This window comes from Coloeus monedula (genome assembly GCF_965178545.1).
Source record: "Coloeus monedula genome assembly, chromosome: 4".
NCBI lineage: Eukaryota > Metazoa > Chordata > Aves > Passeriformes > Corvidae > Coloeus > Coloeus monedula.
This window is the reverse complement of record NC_138784.1, coordinates 25,151,412-25,172,532: the sequence shown is the minus strand read 5'-3', so window position 1 is coordinate 25,172,532 and position 21,121 is coordinate 25,151,412. Positions and strand designations below refer to the sequence as shown.

The following is a 21,121-nucleotide window of genomic DNA, read 5'->3' as shown; positions in this document are numbered from 1 at the left end:
AAAGAACTCACTTCCAGTAAGGCTGGTGAAGAAACCATGGTAATTCAAGGAAATGAAAGCAATGGATTAAAAAAAGAATAATCAGGCTAATGAATATCTGAACTTTAAAGGTTTGAGATTGAAGAAGATGATTGGCTGGACCATTAGTGAAGATTAAGGCTCTATTGTAGCCAAATCAAGGAAAGAGCATTTTAAAGCCAATTACAATTCCTGAGACCTTTAAATATTATTCTGAGGTAAAAAATCCTGAATGATGTACTCAATGCCCATCCAAGTTCTGGGGTTTGAAAACTGCTTATGATCTCTTGTAGCCAATACCCTGGCAAACATGGAACACAAATGGAACAAGGTGAGGGTTTTTATCTGTGGTTTACATACAAACTCCACTGCGGAAGCAGCAGGCAAAGCCAAGAGTAGAAAACTGGCCAAAGGGAGAGCATGTTCAGTTCTGCAGCATGGCTGGTTTAAAAGGAAAGCTGATACCAACTGAGAGGCTAAGCTAGAAAACTTGAGTTTTTCCAAACTGATAAGGAATGTGGAAAGACTGTTAAATTTATTTGTTTTTTGGGTAGAAGCTCTTCAAAGTTTGGGTTTTTTTTTTTTTTAATGAAGAAATGTCTGAAATACCAGTGCTGAATTTCTCCCAATGTGAATTTAAAAATGTTTTTCCTGTAATATGTCGTTTGTTGATGTGACCAGTGAAATCCACCGTGACCCAGAAATTTAAAATTTTCTATCAGCTGCACTTTAAATACATTCTTCTTTCTGAAGCATGCTAATGAAAATGTTGTCCTGAGTACAAAACAGAGCAGTGTACTCAAAATCATTATTCACCCTACTTGACAACAGAAGCACTCAGCTTCTTTGAGCTGGAATGCATTAAAGAGGGAAAAAACATTCAATGAATTATGCTTTTTTCAGCTGTAACACTGAAAACTCTGCTGTCTTTATGTTTGGTTCATAAAGCTGCTTTGCTTCATGCCTTTTTCAGACTGATTTTCAGTGCTAGGGTGTGAATAAGTTAAAGAAGCATTGACTCTTTTGGCCATAACAGTTAAGACAGTATTTGCAGTACTTCCAACTTTGTTTGCATTAGGAGTCAGAATCTCTTTGTGAAGGATACACACACAGAGTCCTATGTTCTGCAGCATAGCAGATGCATCCATGAGACATTTTATTGGTTTAACTCCCTTTCTCATGAGTTATTGCAGTTAAATCAAATTTTCTGACTCAGCTTCCTGCAACAAATCCTTGTTGCTTCTCTCTAATTTTTTATTGTGCACCAATTTGTTCAGCTGCTGCCAGACAAATTCTACCCCCTGTATTTGCATTCAGTCCCAGAGAAGTCCCTCTGTCTACAGAAACAGTGACAGTCCATCAAATGGCAAAACTGATCCAACACTGTGCCAAGGCAGCCTTTCCCTGCCTCTCTCCCCCATCTCCCAGCTGCCTGATTCCATCTTTCCTTTTTTACTGCTCAGATAAGCACCAGCGGGAATACAAATAGGAGAAATGCAAATCATAATGCCTTGCTGTGTTAAAGCTAAGCTCAAGCTTGCTCTGAGAGCTGGGACACTGGGCACTAGTGAGGGCAGCGTAAGAGCCTGGCCATGCTCTGTACTCTGATCAGGCCCCTGGTGCCAGGGACTGGCCATGTGATGTACTTCATTCCCTTGGGGAATGGCTTCCCATTTAATCTCTGAGCAGAGGATTGTTTAGTCAATTCTTCCGGTTTACTTAGTGAAATGAAGATATTCACCCATGGACTTTAACCAGGCCTGTGACTGAGCTTTGATTCAAATGCAAGCTAGTCAGAGGCATTGTCACCAAATTTGAAGACTGGTAACAGTTTCATATCAAACAAATTTTATTATTGCTTTCTTCATCCTACTTTTATCTCATCTTGGAGGTAATTCAAACGAACAAAGATACATGCAACTGCAATCACTACTCCCACTTTGCTACATATGTGGGCAGTCTTATTTCATAATTAGTCTGTTACTTCTGTTTATCATAAAGTTAATATTAAGCTGAAGTAGAACAAGGTGCACTTATTCCAGCACAAAAATCTATGTATGTGGAGTTAGTCAAGAGCAGTTATTTTGGAATTTGCAACAGCTGTTTAGAAAGCTCTCACAGTTAAAAAAAGACCTGCACTTCCCAAAGTATACATTTCATGATTCAGAGTAATACATTTTACCAACTGCATTTCGCTTTTTTTCAATAGCGATTAAAATAGAGATTCAATTTTTTTGTGTAGAGACTGATAAACTGCAAAAGGTCACAGCACCAGTCGCTCAAGCAGAAAGAAATGTTAAAAATGAAAAACCTGCTTTAAAAAGATATATTTTTTAAAATATCTGTTAGCATAGGTTAGAAATGTGCTCAAAGGGTTAGGGTAGTGATTAGGGGTAGTGGTTAGGGTTAGGTTTAGGGTTGAGAGAGTCAGAGTGCCTACAGCTCCAGGAACACTGGGACTGGAAAAGGCATGCCAAGGTGATCCTGGCAGGGCCCCAACATTGCTGCACTTACATCCCAGCAGCACCAAGCTACATCTGATTTTATGGCATGTAGTGCCTATTATGAATGTTACTTTTTTGTTGTTTTGGTTCGGGGTTTTTTTTTGTTTGTTTGGTTGGTTGGTTGGTTGGTTTTTTGTTTTGCTTTTTTGGGTTTGTTTGTTTGTTTGTTTTTTGGTTTTGGGGTTCTTTTTTGGTTTTTTGTTCTCTTTGTTACCCCTAAATCCAGCTCCAGGTCAGCATTTCTTCAACTGATCACTGGTGAGTTGTTCACAGCCATCAGGCCAGCAGTGCCAAGCCTGTGCCTTGCCTGTTACACTTATATCCCTGTATTCCTCAGAAAATCTTGTGCCCCCACTTCTCGAGGCTTCTGCTGTTGCACCAGGCCTGCATTTCTCTGCACTGCATGGCTGTGCTAGTCATAAATCTCTTTTTCTACACAGAATAACTGTTTGTTACTTTTATTTATATAAAATGATGGCTGTACCATCAGAAGTAAAACATATTAGCTGTAGACCTGTTTAATTATGGAAACTGCTGTGACAGCTAACCAAGGAAAAGATACAGAAGGGTCGAGAGAAGTTTAAACAAAGCAAACCTGACAAGTCTCAGTCCTGGGGCCTTGCACATTCAGTACAAAGCTTTTGCCAATTACTGAGTGGCAATACTCTACTCCAGAGCTGCATATTTCAGCCCCAAAGGTCCTGAGCAGGTAAGAGCAAGATGTACACACTATTACATAATCCATCATGTTTGGGCATTTTTTTAGAATTGCCTATGCTGGCATTTTTTCTCTTTTGGGGCAGAAAAAAGCATGCAAGAATTAGTCTCAGTTATCTGAACTTTTAAAAGTAGAAGTTAGCTCAAATATTGCATAACTTTTACAGATAAAATTGCACAGCATAGTGAAGTGTAGACAACAAGGGAAATGGCAAGGATAGGCAAGCACTGAAATTGGTTCTTTCTCAAAAGATAAAAGAAAATCCACAGCCTCCCCAGGCAAATGAACATCTGATTCTACTTTGAGCTAGATAATCTCTTGATGTCCCTTTCAGTCCTATTGTTCTCTATTACTAGTTTGTTTTTTTATCTTAAATAAAAAATTCCTTGTGCATTCTCAAAATGGACAGTTTTTCTTATGTCCTTTGTCTTTTTGATAGATCCCATGTGATATACTGATGCGTGTCTCCATAAATCCTCTAACTCGGTTTAGGTTTTGCAAAAGTTGAAAGTGGCCTTGTTTGCTTTTTAAAAAGTATTTTATCATGTCATTCTTAATTATATATAGAAAGAATTGTTAATTTCACAATCACCTATTAAAATAGTAAATCTTGTGGTGCTTGGACTGCTATCACTTACTGTATTTGTATAGTTGACATACAGATTATTTATTTTTCATTTAGAAAAATACCCATTCCTGAATTCTCTAGTTGGTGTTTTGATATTACTGTTATCTTCTTTTCCAGTCACATACAATCTTCTTTTCCAGTCACATACAATCTGTTGTGTTCCTTACTTGACCTGGCATCTCTTTTATATCAATGGGCCCAGCGCTCTAATTCATCACTTCCTCCATAGATGCAATGCTGAACCATGGTCTGGACAGGACATCTTGATAGATAGAAGGGAGATCTCTAATCCTGTAACATATCCTTAGTGTTTAACTCAAAATAAATTAGAGGTAGCAAAATCTGTGTCTTTTTAATGCAGGGTCACTCCCAATACTGTAGTATTGAATACTTTTGTCAAGGCTTTGCTTAAGGATCTCAAGACTGTGGTGGAGACATAACTCAGTCTCCCAGTACCATCTCTATTCCTTCCAGTAATTCCATTTCAACAATAGAGCTCTCCTGTTACTCCAGTCTTAATCATGAAGCTTCGCTGAGCTGATTATTTTGCCAGTCCTACCCTGAGACCCATTGTATGCACAGAGCTTTTGCAGTTCGTCTTAGTTCTGACCAAAGAGACAGAAAACAAAACCCCAACAAAAACAAAACCCCTCATGATTTCCCTATTGCAACCATGGATGAAGTTCATGAGGATGAAAAAAAATTACCTGGATACTTAATATTTTATGGTAATGGTTTGACTTGGTTCTTGGTTCTAAACTGGTACGAGATCTCAAGTAAGAGGAAATGCGTATCACAGTGGTGTGTCTCATTCCAGTACCTCCCTCAGAGTTGGAGATGCGCTGGGTCAGCAGCAGAACCTGTAAAATGGAAGGAGACAACTGAGGGATACCTCTACTCATTTGGGCCAATGTGTAAGGTGGGCTCTGTGGGGTTATTGTGCAACACCAGCTGGAAGCTGAATGAGCAATTAATGATCACACAACATTGTGAATTTGTAGAATGTAATTTATTGCCCAAAGTAGCACTTTGGAGTGGGAAATGATCTTCAGATTCTGGGCATTCATTGACCTTTCTGAGAACCATTTTACAAACTAAAAGGATAATGAAGGGAAGGTTGTTTACAGAGAGAGGTATTATCTGCTGCAGAGCTGCTCAGCAGCACCAGAAGGGTCACCCTCTGCATGTGCATTCTGTTCAGGAATAAAAGCATACTTTGTGAAGGAATTCGCCTTTAAAGGGCTGTCTGCCTAAGTGCTCTTCTGGAATAGCTCTTGCGGAATAATGTGGTTTTCAAAAGCAGTGCCAGCCACTTCCTCTGTATAGACAAAGCCTTGGGCTCCCAGGATTAGACTTTTGGTACTTATATAAATCGCTTGATGTTTCGAATGGGGACCCTGCGAACACTCCTGTGGTGTGCTGATGATGGCACAGGGCCGTGGGTTTTGTTGTTTGGTTTCCTGACTTGGCTAAGAAATGGCTTGGAAAGGGTGCCCTTAGCCTCCCACAGGCAGAGGGTGGGGAAGTTTTCACAAGCCCCTTGAAACAGGCTGAGATGCTGCTCCAATGCCTTCTGCCATTTCAAGCCCCCACAAGGGGCAGCCAGGAACTCCTCCTGCTCGCAGATGTGATGTCTCCTTGACATGCAGTCCCGTACCAACTGTGCTACCCGAGGCAAGCTAAAACGGGCGATTGCTTTCCAAATACTGTCTCCAAGAAGACTGCAGATGTCTCGTACAAGTGTTCATATCCTAAAAAGCACCTTTTCCATCCTTTTAAAATGGCAGATTAAGTCATGTGTATGACTCAGCCTCATTTTCTTGTCCTGTGACTCCAGGCAAGTCACTTCTCTTCCAGATCTCTGACAGGTTTTGGCCATCCAATCCAAAACCGCCGTGTGTGCCTTGTTGAGGAAGATGCGTGAGTGGCACCCTGGAAAAACAAAAGACAGAGCTCCGTTGAACTAAATGCCTTCCAAACCAACGTGGTTTTAACTACGGCTGCCTTTTCCAGCTGTAGAGTAAGGCCACTGCGATACTCCTGGGAGACGGCGAACATAGTAGTTGATAAATCACGGGCGGCGGAGTGATCGAAGACGGTGAAGGCAGCGTCTTTCAGCGCGGGGCGGGGGCGAGGCGCAGTGCCCGGCCCCACCGGGAGCCCGCGCCCGCCCTCACGGCGCCCCCCGCGGCCCCGCCCCTCGGCGCCGGCGGGAAGGCGGCGGGGCCGTGCCCTCAGGACGAGGAGGAGGAGGAGGAGGAGGAAGGCGGGCGGCCGTGGCGAGCCCGGAGCGTTCGCCCCGGGTACTGCACCCTCCCACCTGCCCCGGAGCTGCCCCGGCATGAGCTGGCGATTTAATTACTATTCTAATTTTGATGGGGAATTACGGTGCTCCGCGGAGCAGGGAGATCAGTGATTCCTCGCCCTTTGGGAATAGAAATATACATCTCATGAGGAGGCAGCTGGCAAAGAAAAGCCAAGTAAATCCGTGTGTTGATGACGATTAATCAGTTATTTTCCTCTGAGTCAACAGATGTGAGATCCCGCCGTGGAGCCCCTTGGGGCAGGTCAGATCGCCCTCGGCCCAGAGAGCCGAGCTCTGCTGCCATTTTCTGACAGCCCAAGCCCAAGGGGAATTGCAGGGACCGGCTCCCTGTCACACCCGCAGGCTGTGAGGAGTGTGGCATCCAGGTCTTGCTCACCTACCCTTGGGTACTTGAGGTGGCACAGGACTGTTGGTGGCTTTTCATGGATGTGCTCTGTTGTCTCAGACTTTCACCCTTTTATCTGCTTCCCTGCAGGCAGTGGTGACTGGAATCCTTCAGGTGTGCCAACACACCAGCAGCAGGAGAACGCTCCACTGAGCAGGAGGATTTTTTTCGTACCTAAAGCTTTTAGTAGGGTGAGGTATAATTTCTCCATTTTCCCTTGTAGCCTGCAGGAAGGCACAGGTCTGGGTCTGCCTTGTTTTTCTGCTGTGAGATGCCAATTGCCTAAGGATGGGGAGTAGGAGAAAAATCCCATAACCTGCTCGGCGGTGATTGAAGTGCAGGATTATGTGCATTTTGTGAGGACGTTTTTAATGAAAAAGGAGATTGTAATATAGTTTTAATGCCTCTTGCATTACTTGTTTTTCTTCCTTCAGTATTTGAAGCTAAGGGATTTTTCAAATCTCCCCAAGTATTTTTTAATAGTGTTTTGTTGTAATTATGTGAAGACATGATTTGTCATTCCGTAATTGTCAGGGTCCTGAAACAGAAATTAAATATATCCTGATACTATCAGAAAAAGCGATTTTATAAGAATATTTCCATTAAATACCAACAGAATAAGATAATTCTAAAATTCTGCTATTTTGTTCCTTGTTTTCCCAGCCTCTATATACATAAGATTCTTGCAAGCAAAGAAGCTGAAAAAAGGCTTTTTGCAGATATTTAGCCGAAGCTATCCAAACCTCTGTTAGACGTAGCCCACCTTATAGTTCACAGATTTTGTTAACAAGGATGAGCAAGTAAATGTATGCACACATTTTGACGTGGTCGTCTGCAAAACTTTTGATCATCCATAGCTAGAACACCAAAAGTAAGCTCACAATTTAAGCAGAAGCAACTTAACCCATTTACAGAACCACAAAAGTGATGCAGTAGTTTGGTTATAAGATTGTATTTCTAAGGAACTACTTTGTATTCACTGTTCTTGCATTCATAAAATTTAAGGAGGTCACACTTTGCTTATTTAACCATGCTATCACAAAGTGCCTATTCCAGTTCTAGGCCTTGCTTATAGGAAGTCACATAGAGAAGGCAGTGAAGCTGTGGAGGAGTACAGACATCACAAGTTAACCATGAGAAAACATGAAATGAGCTCTCTGTATATAGGTTTGCGTAATAATAGTCTCAGATTTTTATTACCCTTCTTTTGTTCTCTCCATGCAAGCATGTTCCTTACAGGCATTACCTGCACGTCTTCAGCACTTATTGGTCATTTTGAACCTCAGCAAGAACTTGAAAACAAATACAGCTTTAACAGTATGCTCTCAAGATAAATCACTAAGGAGCTGTAGCCTTCTCAGCACTGTTTTGAGGGTTTTCTGTCACATCAAGATGGGGAGGCTGAGCTGTTGCATTGCCTTTCCATTACCCATTCTGTCTGCAACTATGCTGACTTTTGTTATAAAAATACAGACTATCTTTCACTTTCTTACCAGAATAAATTCCACTAGTGATAATTCATTTCAAATGTTCCCACGTCCAAAACTCATCTCTGACCCAAGATTCTCACAAGGGAATGAGATCTCTTTTCCTAATACCCGTGAAGCCCTTTCTAGCCAAACTGGTTCATGTGAGTGTAAAGCCATGGATTTTCTCCTTTTGGGCTAGTAGGTCAGATAATAAAGAGTTGGAAGCAGAATCCAAATTTGAATCCATATCTGATGTCATACTAACAAGTTTCTATAGTTCAAGGACTTCTTAAAAGCCCTTTTACAGACATTTACTCATTTATTGCCCTCCCAAGACTGTCTCTGTTTGCATTTCCCAGTAGCGATCAATACTTTACTGCGTGCTCTTTCGTGATGAAGGCCATGGAGGATCAAGTAGTCCAAGAAGAACCAGGATACCAGGATGATGAGGTAAATGTATGATTGTTTGAAAACTATGTGCAGCAAATGTTTGAAGGTATTTTGATAGTGTTACGAAACCCATGGAGGGACAGGAGGTCCCCAAAAACCATCAGGGAATTCAATGCATTTAAAATTTTGTTCCAGTCTACTACCAAGAAAATCTCATTCCCCTAATCCCAATACAGCCTGGCTCTTCAAGTAATCTTCATTAACCTTTCAAAAGCTATGCACAGTTTGTAATGGGATTATCATTATTTCATCGTATTTTACACTTCTATATTAAATGCAAGGGAACTATCAGTTAATTGTCTGCTTCCGAGGAATGATCATCAGCATGAAAAAAGAGTGAGAAACTACGGCAGAAAAGCTGCAGATTATGATGATGATAACACGAGCTTTAACACAGCAGAGGATTAATTGTCTGTGAAGATACACTTTGTGGAAAAATGATAGGCCTTTTTGGCTTCCTATGCTTTGCTTGTTTCAGTTGTCCAACAAGTTATGTATTATTTGTGAAAAATCAATAAATGTTTACAAATCTGAAACAGTCACATAGCGAGATAGATATAATAACAAGAAAAAGCAACATCTATTTTTTTTCTGCTATTTTGTTTAGGAATCCTTTTTTCAGGATATTGACCTGCTGCAGAAGCATGGAATTGTAAGTATTAGCAATCACTTGATCACACTGAATTTTCAAGGACAGAAGTCCTTGAAAAGCTACTGTGAGGTTGTTTCCAAAATTGTATACACATTGATGCAAATAACTGAAATTCCTCCTTGCAGTAAGTTCTAACTCAGTCAGCAGAGGCAAATTTTGCCTTTGGTGATAAGACAGATTTTTAGAAAATCTCATTCACATCAGATTCCTAAATAGAGTGTCAAGATACTCAAAGTATTTAGCACCTAGCACTCTTGAAAAACCAACTGCTTGCTAATTTATTTGAAAACTGTGTGATAGATTATTTCCTGTTCCTGCCAATCTTTGTAATTACTCCTGCATTTTTTGTGCCTGTGAAATTACACTGTGACAATTGTTGCTATACTATTTTCAGCATGCTGGTGCAGGGGGTAGAGTAGGAGTGAGGAAAATATTAGTAGCTAGAGAAATAAGTGGTTAGTTTTCTTCATAAAATGTGAATTCCTATCATTGTTACCATCATCACATAAACACCACCTATTTATTTGAATTACTATTATTGTATGTTTATTTGGAGGCTGGCGCATGGGTTGGAATCCTATTCTACTCAGAGTTATAGAAGCAGAATAAAAAGCTGCGTTTGCCCGATGTAATGTGAGATTTGACTCTAATGAAAACGACTACAGACAGATACAGATGGGGAGGACATGTCACAATGACTCATCATTAGTCAGCGCTGTAGTTACTGGACTGGGCATGTCAGCAGTGCAATTGTTGACAATTTTTTTTTATTGGCAGTTTACTGGCAGTTTTAAAGTTAGTTCTGAAGAAGGATCACATGGTTGGGAGCTCAAACTATGGGGCAACATAGGAAAAATAAATTATTGCTTTAAGAATTTAACAACTTGATCAAAGAGGGTGACCTGGGCTGGAAGGGAGCTGTACTACCCTGTCAGTACGAAAGGAGGCACAGCATTCACAGAATGATACAAATGTATGAAAGAGTTTGAAAACTTAGAATAATGATTTAGGCTGTTCTTCTGGAATTAATAAGGGTTTTCTGCTCCTTTCCATTATTTTTTTCTTTCTTCCAAGTGGTTATTCCCACACCTCAGGGGAAGTTTTTGTTCTCAGCTGTGCTAGTTAAAAGTGTTGTGCAAACACATGATGACCCATATCTGTTTAATTCATTTACCTGAAGAAATAATTTGTGTGGGCTTGGAATTTTTTTCCAAGGAGTAGAGAGAAAAACATTTACTGTATCTGCCAGTGTGCCCAAAAAGAGAATCAGATTAGAACAACTGAGACTGTGGTTAGATCATCAAAAGTGTTTTATAGGATTTAAGGTGCTGTTACCCCTCAGCCTCTGCTGAGTGTCACACACATATCACAGGATGAGAAATAAGCTTCCAGATAAACATGACTAATTTCTCACATAACCCCCCTCCCTTCTTATGCTCTATGCACCCACACACTCTAGATAAATAGATAATCTGTCCAGTTCATAGGTTTTTTTCAAAGGAAAATCTTGGCTGGAAATTGTAAATTGATGTATTATCCCATACCTTTCACATAGTATGCTTTCTTGTGAGTAATCTCTTCCTGCTTTTACATTTCCAGTGATGTCAGAATCATAAAATGAGGTGAGGGAAGGCAAAATATGTCAGTAGGGTGCTGTCTGAAGTTGTGCTGTTCCCAGTTTATGAAAAACTAGTAGCCTCCTCCAGCCCAACGTGTCAGTCAGCTCTGCAGGATACATATGTTTTAAACTGGACATACAGAAACAGCACAGCAGTTAGACTCAGCTTCCAATGATCCTCATGAATCAGCTCCCAGCTATCCACCATCAGATTATCTGGTTTACAGCTTAACTGTGCAAAGGGACCAAGGGCAGACTGAGTGTTACAAGGTGTCCTAGGTTGGGCTCCACGCTATCTGAAATAATTCTGTACTGTTTCTTTACTACCATCTTTGATCTAGAAAAACTGACACGGAATGGGGAGAAGTAAATACCCAGACACCTTTCTCTCAAAACCACCAGGAGCTGTTCTCTGCATCATGAACCCTCACACCAATGTTACTCAAAATTTTGTTTTGTTGGTGTCACAAACTACACAATGAAGAGTTTACTGTAAATCTGTTTTTCTTGAAAACACATGCATATGAATGTAAACTTAAAATATGTTTCAAAGGTTTACTTTACCTTCTAGCTGTTAACTGTCCTGAGTACTCAACAGGAGGGAAATTTCTTTGCAGAACGTAGCAGATATTAAAAAGCTGAAGGCAGTTGGGATTTGCACAATCAAAGGAATCCAGATGACCACAAGAAGGGCGCTGTGCAATGTGAAGGGGCTCTCAGAGGCCAAAGTGGACAAGATTAAAGAAGCTGCAAACAAGCTTGTTGTAAGCCTGTCACTTTCCTGAGAGTTTGAACTTATGCTGGCCTCTCCAAAATGCTGTGCAACGTTTCCCTTAGCAGATTTCCCACTGCATCATCAAAATAATTTTGAAAATTATTCTGCCTGTTACTCTAAGGCATAATATTTTATACTCCACAACAACCAGACAAATGCTGTGGTGCTTTTTATAACCAACCCACGTGAATGAGGCTAGGGGGAAAAGAAGATATTTATGTGGGATATTGCACTTTTAACTTCAGGTTAAAGCTAAAATAAACCTCTCATGTTCTCTTTGGTCTTTCCTAGGAACCAGGTTTCCTCACTGCCTTTGAGTACAGTGAAAAACGGAAGATGGTATTTCATATTTCCACTGGCAGCCAGGAATTTGAGTAAGCTTATCTCTTATATCCTTCCTTCATCCAAATGTTCCCAAAAATCATTTTCATTGTCTTTAATGGGACACAGAAATATAAGGGAATAAATACTCAGCTAGGACACATAAATCCCCTTGCATTTTGAGTTAGTGCTGGCTTAAAGAAGCCTGCATCAATAAGCACCAAAACCAACTCCTTTTCTGAGGGTAAACTGGATTTTTTACAGTCACTGAAAAGAAATAGTTGGCATCCAGAAATACTGAATGTATAATTTTTTCACCTAGCAAAATAATCTGCAGGTTTCAGGTCAAAATTACAAGTCTTCAAGTTCTCCCTAGAGATATTTTTATGGAATGTTATCTTTTCAAATCTTTTCTCTCCTTTCTTTGCAGTAATAATTTCTGTAGATCTTTCCCTTGCACACAAAAAGGGAGATAAAGACAGAGTTAATTCTTTATGAATCAATGATCGTTTAGAGCCCTGCACTTAATGCATCAAGTGAGGGGCTTTAGGGCAGAAATGACTTTCCCTAAAGTAGTAAAAAGGTCTCTTTTTTACTTTCCTCATGTGATTTTTTGGGTTTAACTACATCATAATCCTCTCCCTTTCTGCAGTAAACTTCTGGGTGGTGGGATTGAAAGCATGGCAATTACTGAGGCCTTTGGAGGTGAGAGAACCCCATTAAATGAGTGTTACCGAACAAAGAACTGCAACTTACTTTTGATTTTAATTCACCTTGGATTACTTCTATCAAATTTACCACATTGTAGTTACAAAGATGAGTACCTACATGAGTGCCAGAAGAAATAATCCACTTCTCTTAATGTTTTCCCATTTTTCCTCTTCATTTGCTTGCAGACTAAGTTTGAGCTGAGTAATCATTACTGGGCATGCTGATTCAGTACAAAAAATATCTTGCATTATTAAGACTATTACTAACATGCCAAAGTTCTCCCTGATGCAGTGTGTTCCTTTCCCGTAACAAAATTGCCACAAAAGGTATTTTAGTTATGCACACTTAGGGTACATTGCATTTTATGTAAGATTTTGAAATGACAATTAAGCTCCTATTACAGTACACCTGATTAGTTGGTGCTTGACACTTCAGCAGTAAGAATTCATAAAACACAGTACTCTTCCCTTTAGAAAACATAAACTGGAGACTAATGTGATTTGATAGAATGAGATTAATAAACTTGTAAGCTTCTCCTTGATCATTTTACTGGAAATGAAACTGGGCTAGGTTAATGGAATCAGCCATTTCTTCCCACCCTGGCCCCCTGTTATCACTGTTCCACAGGTGCCAAGTGGTTTTAACTTCTATATACAAGAGAATAAATCACTTTAGCAGTCAAGTACGATCAAATTAAAGCATTTCAGATTTTTCTTTTCATGTAACACATTTCTCCTGCACAGAATATGATTTAGAAATTGAGGTTAAATGATTTTAAAAGGTAGAGATAGAAATGAATTTTGTAAGTAAGGGTGTTTCTAACTGCAGTAATTCCCGAATCTGTCGAAGTTGGAAAAAGAAACCCTGACTCTTTTTTTCTCCTTTTCTTTATTTAACAGAGTTCCGGACAGGCAAAACCCAGCTATCTCACACTCTTTGTGGTATGTGTAATACCTTAAAAGAGAGTGATGTTTCTTCTCACTGAATCCATTGTTTACTATGGATATAGTAACTGACTTTATCAGAAGTAAACATATAGAGACAAGTCAGAATCTTTTATTTTTACAAATACAGTGAAACAGATCTTGGTGACTCTTACCTCCATTAACTGTGTTTGAGTAGAGAACTCATATAAATGGTTACTTTTTAATACTGCTCACATCCATGGAAGTTTTGCCATAAGGAGAGTGAAGATATTAGGCTGTCTTAGATAAACCAGTGAAACACACCATCTGGAAAAGCAGGGCACAAATATGGGTCACATGTAGATGGGAGCATTGCTCAGAAAAGGGCAGAGGCAAAATTTTTTCTCAGCAACTCTTTGACTGTCCTGGTTTCAAGAGGTTTTGCTGAACATGACATTCTGAAAGGGCACTGAAAGGATACTACTGGCTGTCAGTAACTGGATAAACAGACTTTGGCAGTCACCATATTTGGGCAGTGCCAAATACAGCAGGGCTCTGATTTCCCAGAGATATCTCTCAGTGTGTAAATAGTAGTAAACAATAACTTATATAACTATTAATGCTGATGGAATTACCAGACACTGGGTAGGCAAATTCTCTTAAATGAACCCTATATTGTAAAGTGAAATATGGCATGTTCTGGAAAAATAAGGCCTCTTCTGGTTAGTACAGTGTAATGGTCAGCAGAGTCATACCATTTTGCATGAATGATTACAACTGGATTGAGTATTTTAGCTTATTCACTCCAAAGAGACAAAAATCCACAATCAGCAACTATTTGCATATCAGGAAAAATTCATATCCAAAGAATTTCTGATCATATGAGTTACAGCTGGAAAAAGAGTCTACTAAGCCAATAGAATTAATTTGGGTAGAGGATTAAGTGTATGTGTGTGTAAGAACTTACTAATAATATCCCTAAAATATACAGATTTAGTGATAGTACTGAGTAAAACAGTTTTGACATCATTAATTAAATCTCATCTGAGCTGTAATCAAGAAAAGCGGCTTGAGTTTATTCTCAAGATGGCGGTAAGACATTATACTCCTGATTTTCACATGGATTAAAACTGACAGTTCTTTGTGATATGGATAAACAGTTGTATTTTATTTTAAAAATAATAATAGATGGAATAAGAAAATGTTTTTCCTGCTTTTTCATTTTGATCTTCTACGATCCTCCATAGTGACAGCTCAGCTCCCAGGACCAAATGGCTACACAGGTGGAAAGATTATCTTCATTGATACCGAGAACACTTTGTATCTTTTTGACTGTTAAAAGCTACAGGTGTGATCAACTGGAAAGACAGTTCATTTTGTATAAGTAAATAGGAGGCTCCTGATAGCTTCATACACGTAAAACATTACGACTGGCACAGAAATCCTGGAGAGCACAGTGTGTAGTGGCCCACAAGGAAGTGAGTTTTTCTTCTGTCATTTGATGTAATCCAACCTGGAAAGATTAGAGTTAGAAATTGGATTTTATTTTAACTGGGGTGGTTTTTTTGTTTGTTTGTTTTTGAGGTTTTTGGTTTTTTTGAGATCTAGTAGGCCTCCTACAGGTTATAGCAGCTTTTCTATTCAAGATAAATATATCTAAGTACTAAACACTATTTTTAACACGTCACATTTGCAGTAGACTGTGTATAAACAGGTTTTGCTCACAGCTAAATTCCTAGAGCACAGATATCCATATGTCAACCCCCCCGCCTCAAACCCTAAACACAAAACAATTATCATCGTGAGCCCTAAACTATCTTTAGGGTACGTGGGACAGCCTGAAGACAAAAAGTCAGTCTTCTCTAGGATTAAAATAAATATTCTTCTTTTTCCCCCATAGTCCTATTTTGGAATGGAGTTTTATTATTTTCAGAGCATGGTTTGCACACGGAGAAATCCTTAACTCTGACTAATGCCAGCCGGCCAGACCGCCTGCGTGACATTGCTGATCGCTTCAATGTTGACCACGAGGCAGTGCTTGACAACGTGCTGTATGCACGTGCATATACCAGTAAGGCCATTATTGCAACTGGCATGATATCTAGGTTTTTTTCTCCCAGGTACCCATTTTAATAATTCTCAGTTTATTAACACTTCTCAGTTTATTAACAGCTCCAACACTCTGTCACAAGACACCACTTTAAAACTTCAAGAAAGTTTGAAATGGGACTTCTTCTTTGAGAGTGCAATATAAACATAATATGATTTAAACATTTTCTGTATGTCATTTAATTCAACATTAAATTAAAATGTTTATATTGCTTTTCAGTTCTTAACACAACAAAAAATTTTGTTCATGCAGGGTGAAGATTTTCACAAAAAAGTTTTGTGAGATGGGTGAGAGGAAACTGGAACCTGCAAAGTAGATTGTCACTGGGCACTGGATTTAAAACTGCTGGCAGAGAAAATATAACCAGTGCGGACATTTAAAGTGGAATTTTAAAATTCAGGCTTTTGTTCCTTCACAGTTCTTTCTGGTCCTAATTTCTCTTGGCAACTCTGCTTCCCACTAGGTGAACATCAGATGGAATTGCTCGACTATGTAGCAGCCAAGTTCCATGAGGAAGCTGGTATCTTCAAGTTATTGGTACAAGACTTTTTTTTCTGTATGCTTACTGTTTTCAGAATAAATGTTCCTATTTTCTTTCACAATATTTACTTATCTAGCATGATTATAATGCAGATCATTGACTCCATAATGGCACTTTTCCGTGTGGATTTCAGTGGTCGCGGAGAGTTGGCCGAACGACAACAGAAACTAGCTCAGATGTTGTCAAGGCTCCAAAAAATATCAGAAGGTAAGGGAAAAGTTGCAAGATTTGGAAAACATGGACTGGAGTCACTACCAGTAGCTGTTGGTAGCACAACCACCTAGTAGTCCAAGTGTATTATCAATCAGGCACTGGCCCAGGGATCTTTCCTCACTTTACACCTCTGTCAGTTACCAAAAAGATCAAACCGATAATATATTATTTCAAGATGACAGATTGAGAAAACTTCTGGACTTTTCAACTTTTAGAGTTTTTCTAGAAATACTGTTAAGCCCTAAATGAGATAACAGGTTGTAGAACTGGACAAATATTCAGTAAGAGTAATTGTCTTCCCCGAATTTCAACAGTCTAAGTACAAAAGAAAGACAAAGAATAGAAAATAGGATGAAGGCACAGAGAAATAAAAAAGCCATGCCTCTTGCCACTTTCTCAGTACTTTGCAATGCTTTGAGGGATGATGACAGGATGAATAGAGTTCCTTCTCTTTGGAATGTCTCAGAAATGTTGATGAGTAATGAATAAATGCTTTTTTCATGAAGTAAAAGAAAAAAGGCAAACAGAGAAAGGGAAGGAGAGGGAGCTGAGGGCAGGGAGCCAACAGAGAAGATGGGAACTGAGAAAGACTTGTTCACTGGAATTCTGAAAAGTGCTCATTTTTGGCATATTACAGCTGGAGCCATGCAGGAGCAAATCTAGGCTGTCTCCTGATTAACTGCAGCCATCAGTCATAAAGAATATTTTCTTCTCATTCATTTGAAATTTGAAGTGCTTCAGCAGAAGCTTTTACCACGGATGAGAGAATATTTTGGAATTCTAATTGGATGTAGTCTACCTTCTTTGCATTGTTTTCTCTTGCAGAATATAATGTGGCTGTGTTTGTGACCAACCAGATGACTGCTGACCCAGGAGCAACTATGACGTAAGATACTTTTTCTCTCTCTTTTAAAAAAATTTCCTGTATTTTGTATTACTTATTCAACAGAGATGAGAATTGAGATTGTATAGAGAAAGAGGCACTGAAATGAAAGCTCAGATTGGTCATTGTTCCCTGTGGTATTAGGAATCATAAGTTAATGACACCTGTAAGTTTCTCTCAGTTTTTGGAATGAGCTTTTTTATGTTTATCTGCTGCCTGGCATGGTGGTATGATTTCACTGTGACTTAAACGAAGAGAACAAGCTATAAAAAGTATTGAAAAAGCACCACATTTTCCTTTGGAGCAGCTTATATGTGCTATTTAAGGTGTGTATTTCTTAAGCCTCTTGAATTTAATGATAGGAGAATGATGCCAGCATTGAACATTGAATGTCTTATATTGAGGCAAGTGTGTTAAAGTCGGGTTTCTAATGCATATCCCTGTTGATTATTCATTACTGAGTTGAATAGGGCTCAGTCTGACAGTTAATCACAGTATTAACCTCTGGAATTTGCACAGTGAATCACCACAATTTTCTTGCTAATTCAGCTTTCAGGCAGACCCAAAAAAGCCCATTGGGGGCCACATCCTTGCTCATGCTTCGACTACCAGGATCAGTTTGAGGAAAGGGAGAGGGGAGCTGCGGATTGCAAAGATCTATGACAGGTAAACCACCTTTCCCTCACGGGAGGGAAGCTGTGTTATGAGCAACCCTAAGGTGACAAAGTTCAAGGTATTGAAGCTCTCTGGATGGTATGTTGGGAGAAAATCTGAAAGGACAAACTAATTAACAGAGTAAACAACTAATTAAAGTTGTCCTGCATATTGCATACATTAAATCACATAATCTTTCAGCATAAATCCTACTAGATGCTTAGCTCTTAATGAAGACCATCAAATACTTTGGTAGTACTGGTGGTCCCTTGGCAGGAAAATTCTGGATGTTAAATTCCCAAGTTTCCCTGACATGATAATTTCACATTTTCTGATCCTGACGATATTGATCACATCTTACAGTTTGCACATAGGTATAAAGGCACTGATGTATTCCAGGTTGCTCACACCCACAACATTTTAGAGACTATTTCACAACTGCATTTTACATGGGGAAACCCACAAGTTTCTTGTTTCTTTTTCTCCCAGCCCTGAGATGCCTGAAAACGAAGCCACATTTGCAATAACTGCCGGAGGGATTGGGGATGCCAAAGAATAGGTAAAAAAATTATGTAAATGTACAGCTAAAAAACAGCTGAGTAGTTGGGATGAAGATCTGTGCAAGGTCGACGACTACCTGGCTGCATTTGTAGCTTTTGGGAACTATTTAAGATATTTTGGGAGAACACTGGGATGAACTTTGTACAGTTCAGTTTTCCTGAACTAGAATTTGTTTCATTTAGGATCTTCGTTTTTCAATTGAACTTTTAGCACACAAAGATATAAGCAGTAAGATTTTGAATTGTTCTTAGAATCCTTTTTCTATGTTTTGTGAAAACCAAACCTGTCCTTTCACATGAGAGTGAATATACTCTTTCTTAATTTATTTCAAAGAGAGTGTCTAAGTGGTAGAATTTAACAGTGTGAAATGCAACAGAATTGGAATAAACTCAGTTATAAAATCGACATATATAGATGGAAAAGGCAGTGGGAGGAACAACAGCTCAAGAACTTGATGGGTTTTCATGTACTGTAGAGGAACAAATACATTTTTAAGCCATTTTATCTCGCCTAGATGTTTATGTTTTTATTTAGCATTTTCTACTTTTTGGACAGAATGTTTTAAACCTGTTCTGATTAAAGTTAAAAATAAAGACTATGAATTAGAACAGAAGTCTGACTATGTTTGGGTGCTTTGAATTAAACTCCTCTCAATAATCTCATTGATCTTTCATGAGAAAAATAATCTGGGTGCAACCCAACACCTTAAAACCTTTTGTCTAGTTCTCTAAAGAAACAAACTTGATAAAATTGACTTGCCATTCTTCTAGTACAAGTAAGAATATTAAAGATTACTATTAAATAATAATAATATTGTTACTACTAAAAAGAATAAAACAAATCCTGTGGCTAGATAGGAGAGAGAGGCTGGCACCAGCACTTACACCAAGGAAAAGGCACTTAAGATTCAGCTTGCTGAGGGAGCCAGCAGCACAGGCACAGCTCCGAACTAGCCAGAGATGTAGGTCACAGGGGCCAAAAGAAGAAGCTGGAAATAAAGAGGGAAATGAGGCATTGGGGGCCAAAATAACAATTCCATTTGCAATACCTCCAGTGCTCATGGAATTGCTTGTTTGAAAATAAACTAAACAATACACATACACACATATATATATAAAATGAGAAAGTCTTACTTTGGTAATTACAATGAGTCTAATTTTGGTATCTGGTCAGAGAACTTGTCCTCATGCATGTAAGATAACATCAAGTAAAAAGGCAGCAATGAACAGAAATTCATGCAAGAGAAGCCTGACATTTTAGCCAGGCTTTTCCTTGTGACAGACCTAGAGGGCTTGCCTCCCTTAAGTGGTTTCTTAGCAGATAGTTGGTATTTTTCCCGAGGTAAAGCACTATTTTTCACAGTGGACAAAAGTGTAGGGAGTTGAAGGCTGGCAGATCTGAGAGGATCAGGAATGGACTGGCCGTTGTCATTTAACGCAGTGTCCAGTCCTTCGCATGTGCCAGGCTTTCCCACACTGGGCATTTGTATCCAATGGCCAAGTACCCAAGTACCCATCAGTGAGAGTGTGCAGTGTCACTTGACTCCCTGCCACCCACTTCAAAAGACACAGGTTTCTTCCAGTATTTTATTTTAAGCACTAAGATTGCTTTTTGCTTTCTCACACATGTGATACATATGTACATATATCTATAGCACGTGAAACTAAAATGGTAATCTGTGTGTCGTTCTAGGCTGTTATTTTTATCCAAGGGTCTGAAAGCAAAGGGGACTTGCTTTCCCTTCTGCCAATGTAACCAGTTTTTGATAACCTGACAGCCCAGAAAGCACTGCTGCTAGCGATAACAGGGTGTGGGCCAGGGCTGGGTTTGGCTGCTGTAACCCCACCATCCATGGGACAAGGCTCCTTGTGCCAGGACACACGGACCTGGCGATAGCATACACACAGCACAAAAGGATTTATGGCCTGTGCCACGTAATCGCCTCATGGATTATTCTGTCTTTCAGTGAGGAGTGTCTGGCTCATCTGGGGAATTCTCTCCCTGCCTGCTGGCGCTCAGGCGACAGCAAACATCATGGCCGCTGTCACTCTGCTCCTGCCCCAGCGCCGCGCCAAGATCCCCCTGCTAATCTGACATGGAATAACCTCGGCCCGCCGGAGCCGCCACAGAGGTCCAAGGGGCCGCTCCCGCCCCACCGCCCAGTGTCCCGTTATTGTCCCGCCATTGTCCCATCATTGTGTCCTCAACCCCACCGCCACCTCAGCGGAGCCCGTGGGCGCGTAGACGACGGGCCGTATTCTTCAAACCCTCTGCGCAACCAGCGTAACCCTCCGGCCCGGCCTGCACGGTCCGTGTAAGACTGTTACGCCAAGCGCACTGGGCTCTTCCCGCCCTACGCCAGCCTGAGTTACGCACCTTGCGTACGCCGTGCACTTACGTAACGTGCGCCTCAACCCAGGTGTTCCCCACCGTGCAGAAGGGGTTACGGAGAGCGCTCCTTGCGCAGCTGACTTTGGGGAATAGCGTTACTCCTCCCCTCCGCCTTCCTCGCGCGGGCCCCCGGCTCTAAGTAAAGAGCGTTACGCACCTTTCGTAGCCCGCCTGCTACTGCGCGGGGCGGTGTTTCCACGAGCGCGCTTAGTGCATAGTTGGGTTCCGTGAATAGGCGTAGGTGTTTCGGAGGGCCGCACTTTGCGCAGCGCCAGGCCGCCCGTAACG

General features: G+C 40.3%; 1 protein-coding gene across 1 annotated transcript; it reads left to right on the top strand.

The window, feature by feature from the left end:
• Positions 1–8,441: 8,441 nt before the first annotated feature.
• Positions 8,442–18,440, top strand: DMC1 (DNA meiotic recombinase 1; the record flags this gene model as incomplete). Its single annotated transcript, XM_082281202.1, has 13 exons — positions 8,442–8,498; positions 9,106–9,150; positions 11,386–11,532; positions 11,835–11,917; positions 12,517–12,569; positions 13,475–13,516; positions 14,728–14,800; positions 15,460–15,551; positions 16,054–16,127; positions 16,224–16,338; positions 17,170–17,230; positions 17,777–17,893; positions 18,371–18,440. 13 exons carry the CDS (start codon positions 8,442–8,444, stop codon positions 18,438–18,440), a joined length of 1,029 nt encoding a protein of 342 aa, XP_082137328.1.
• Positions 18,441–21,121: the final 2,681 nt, after the last annotated feature.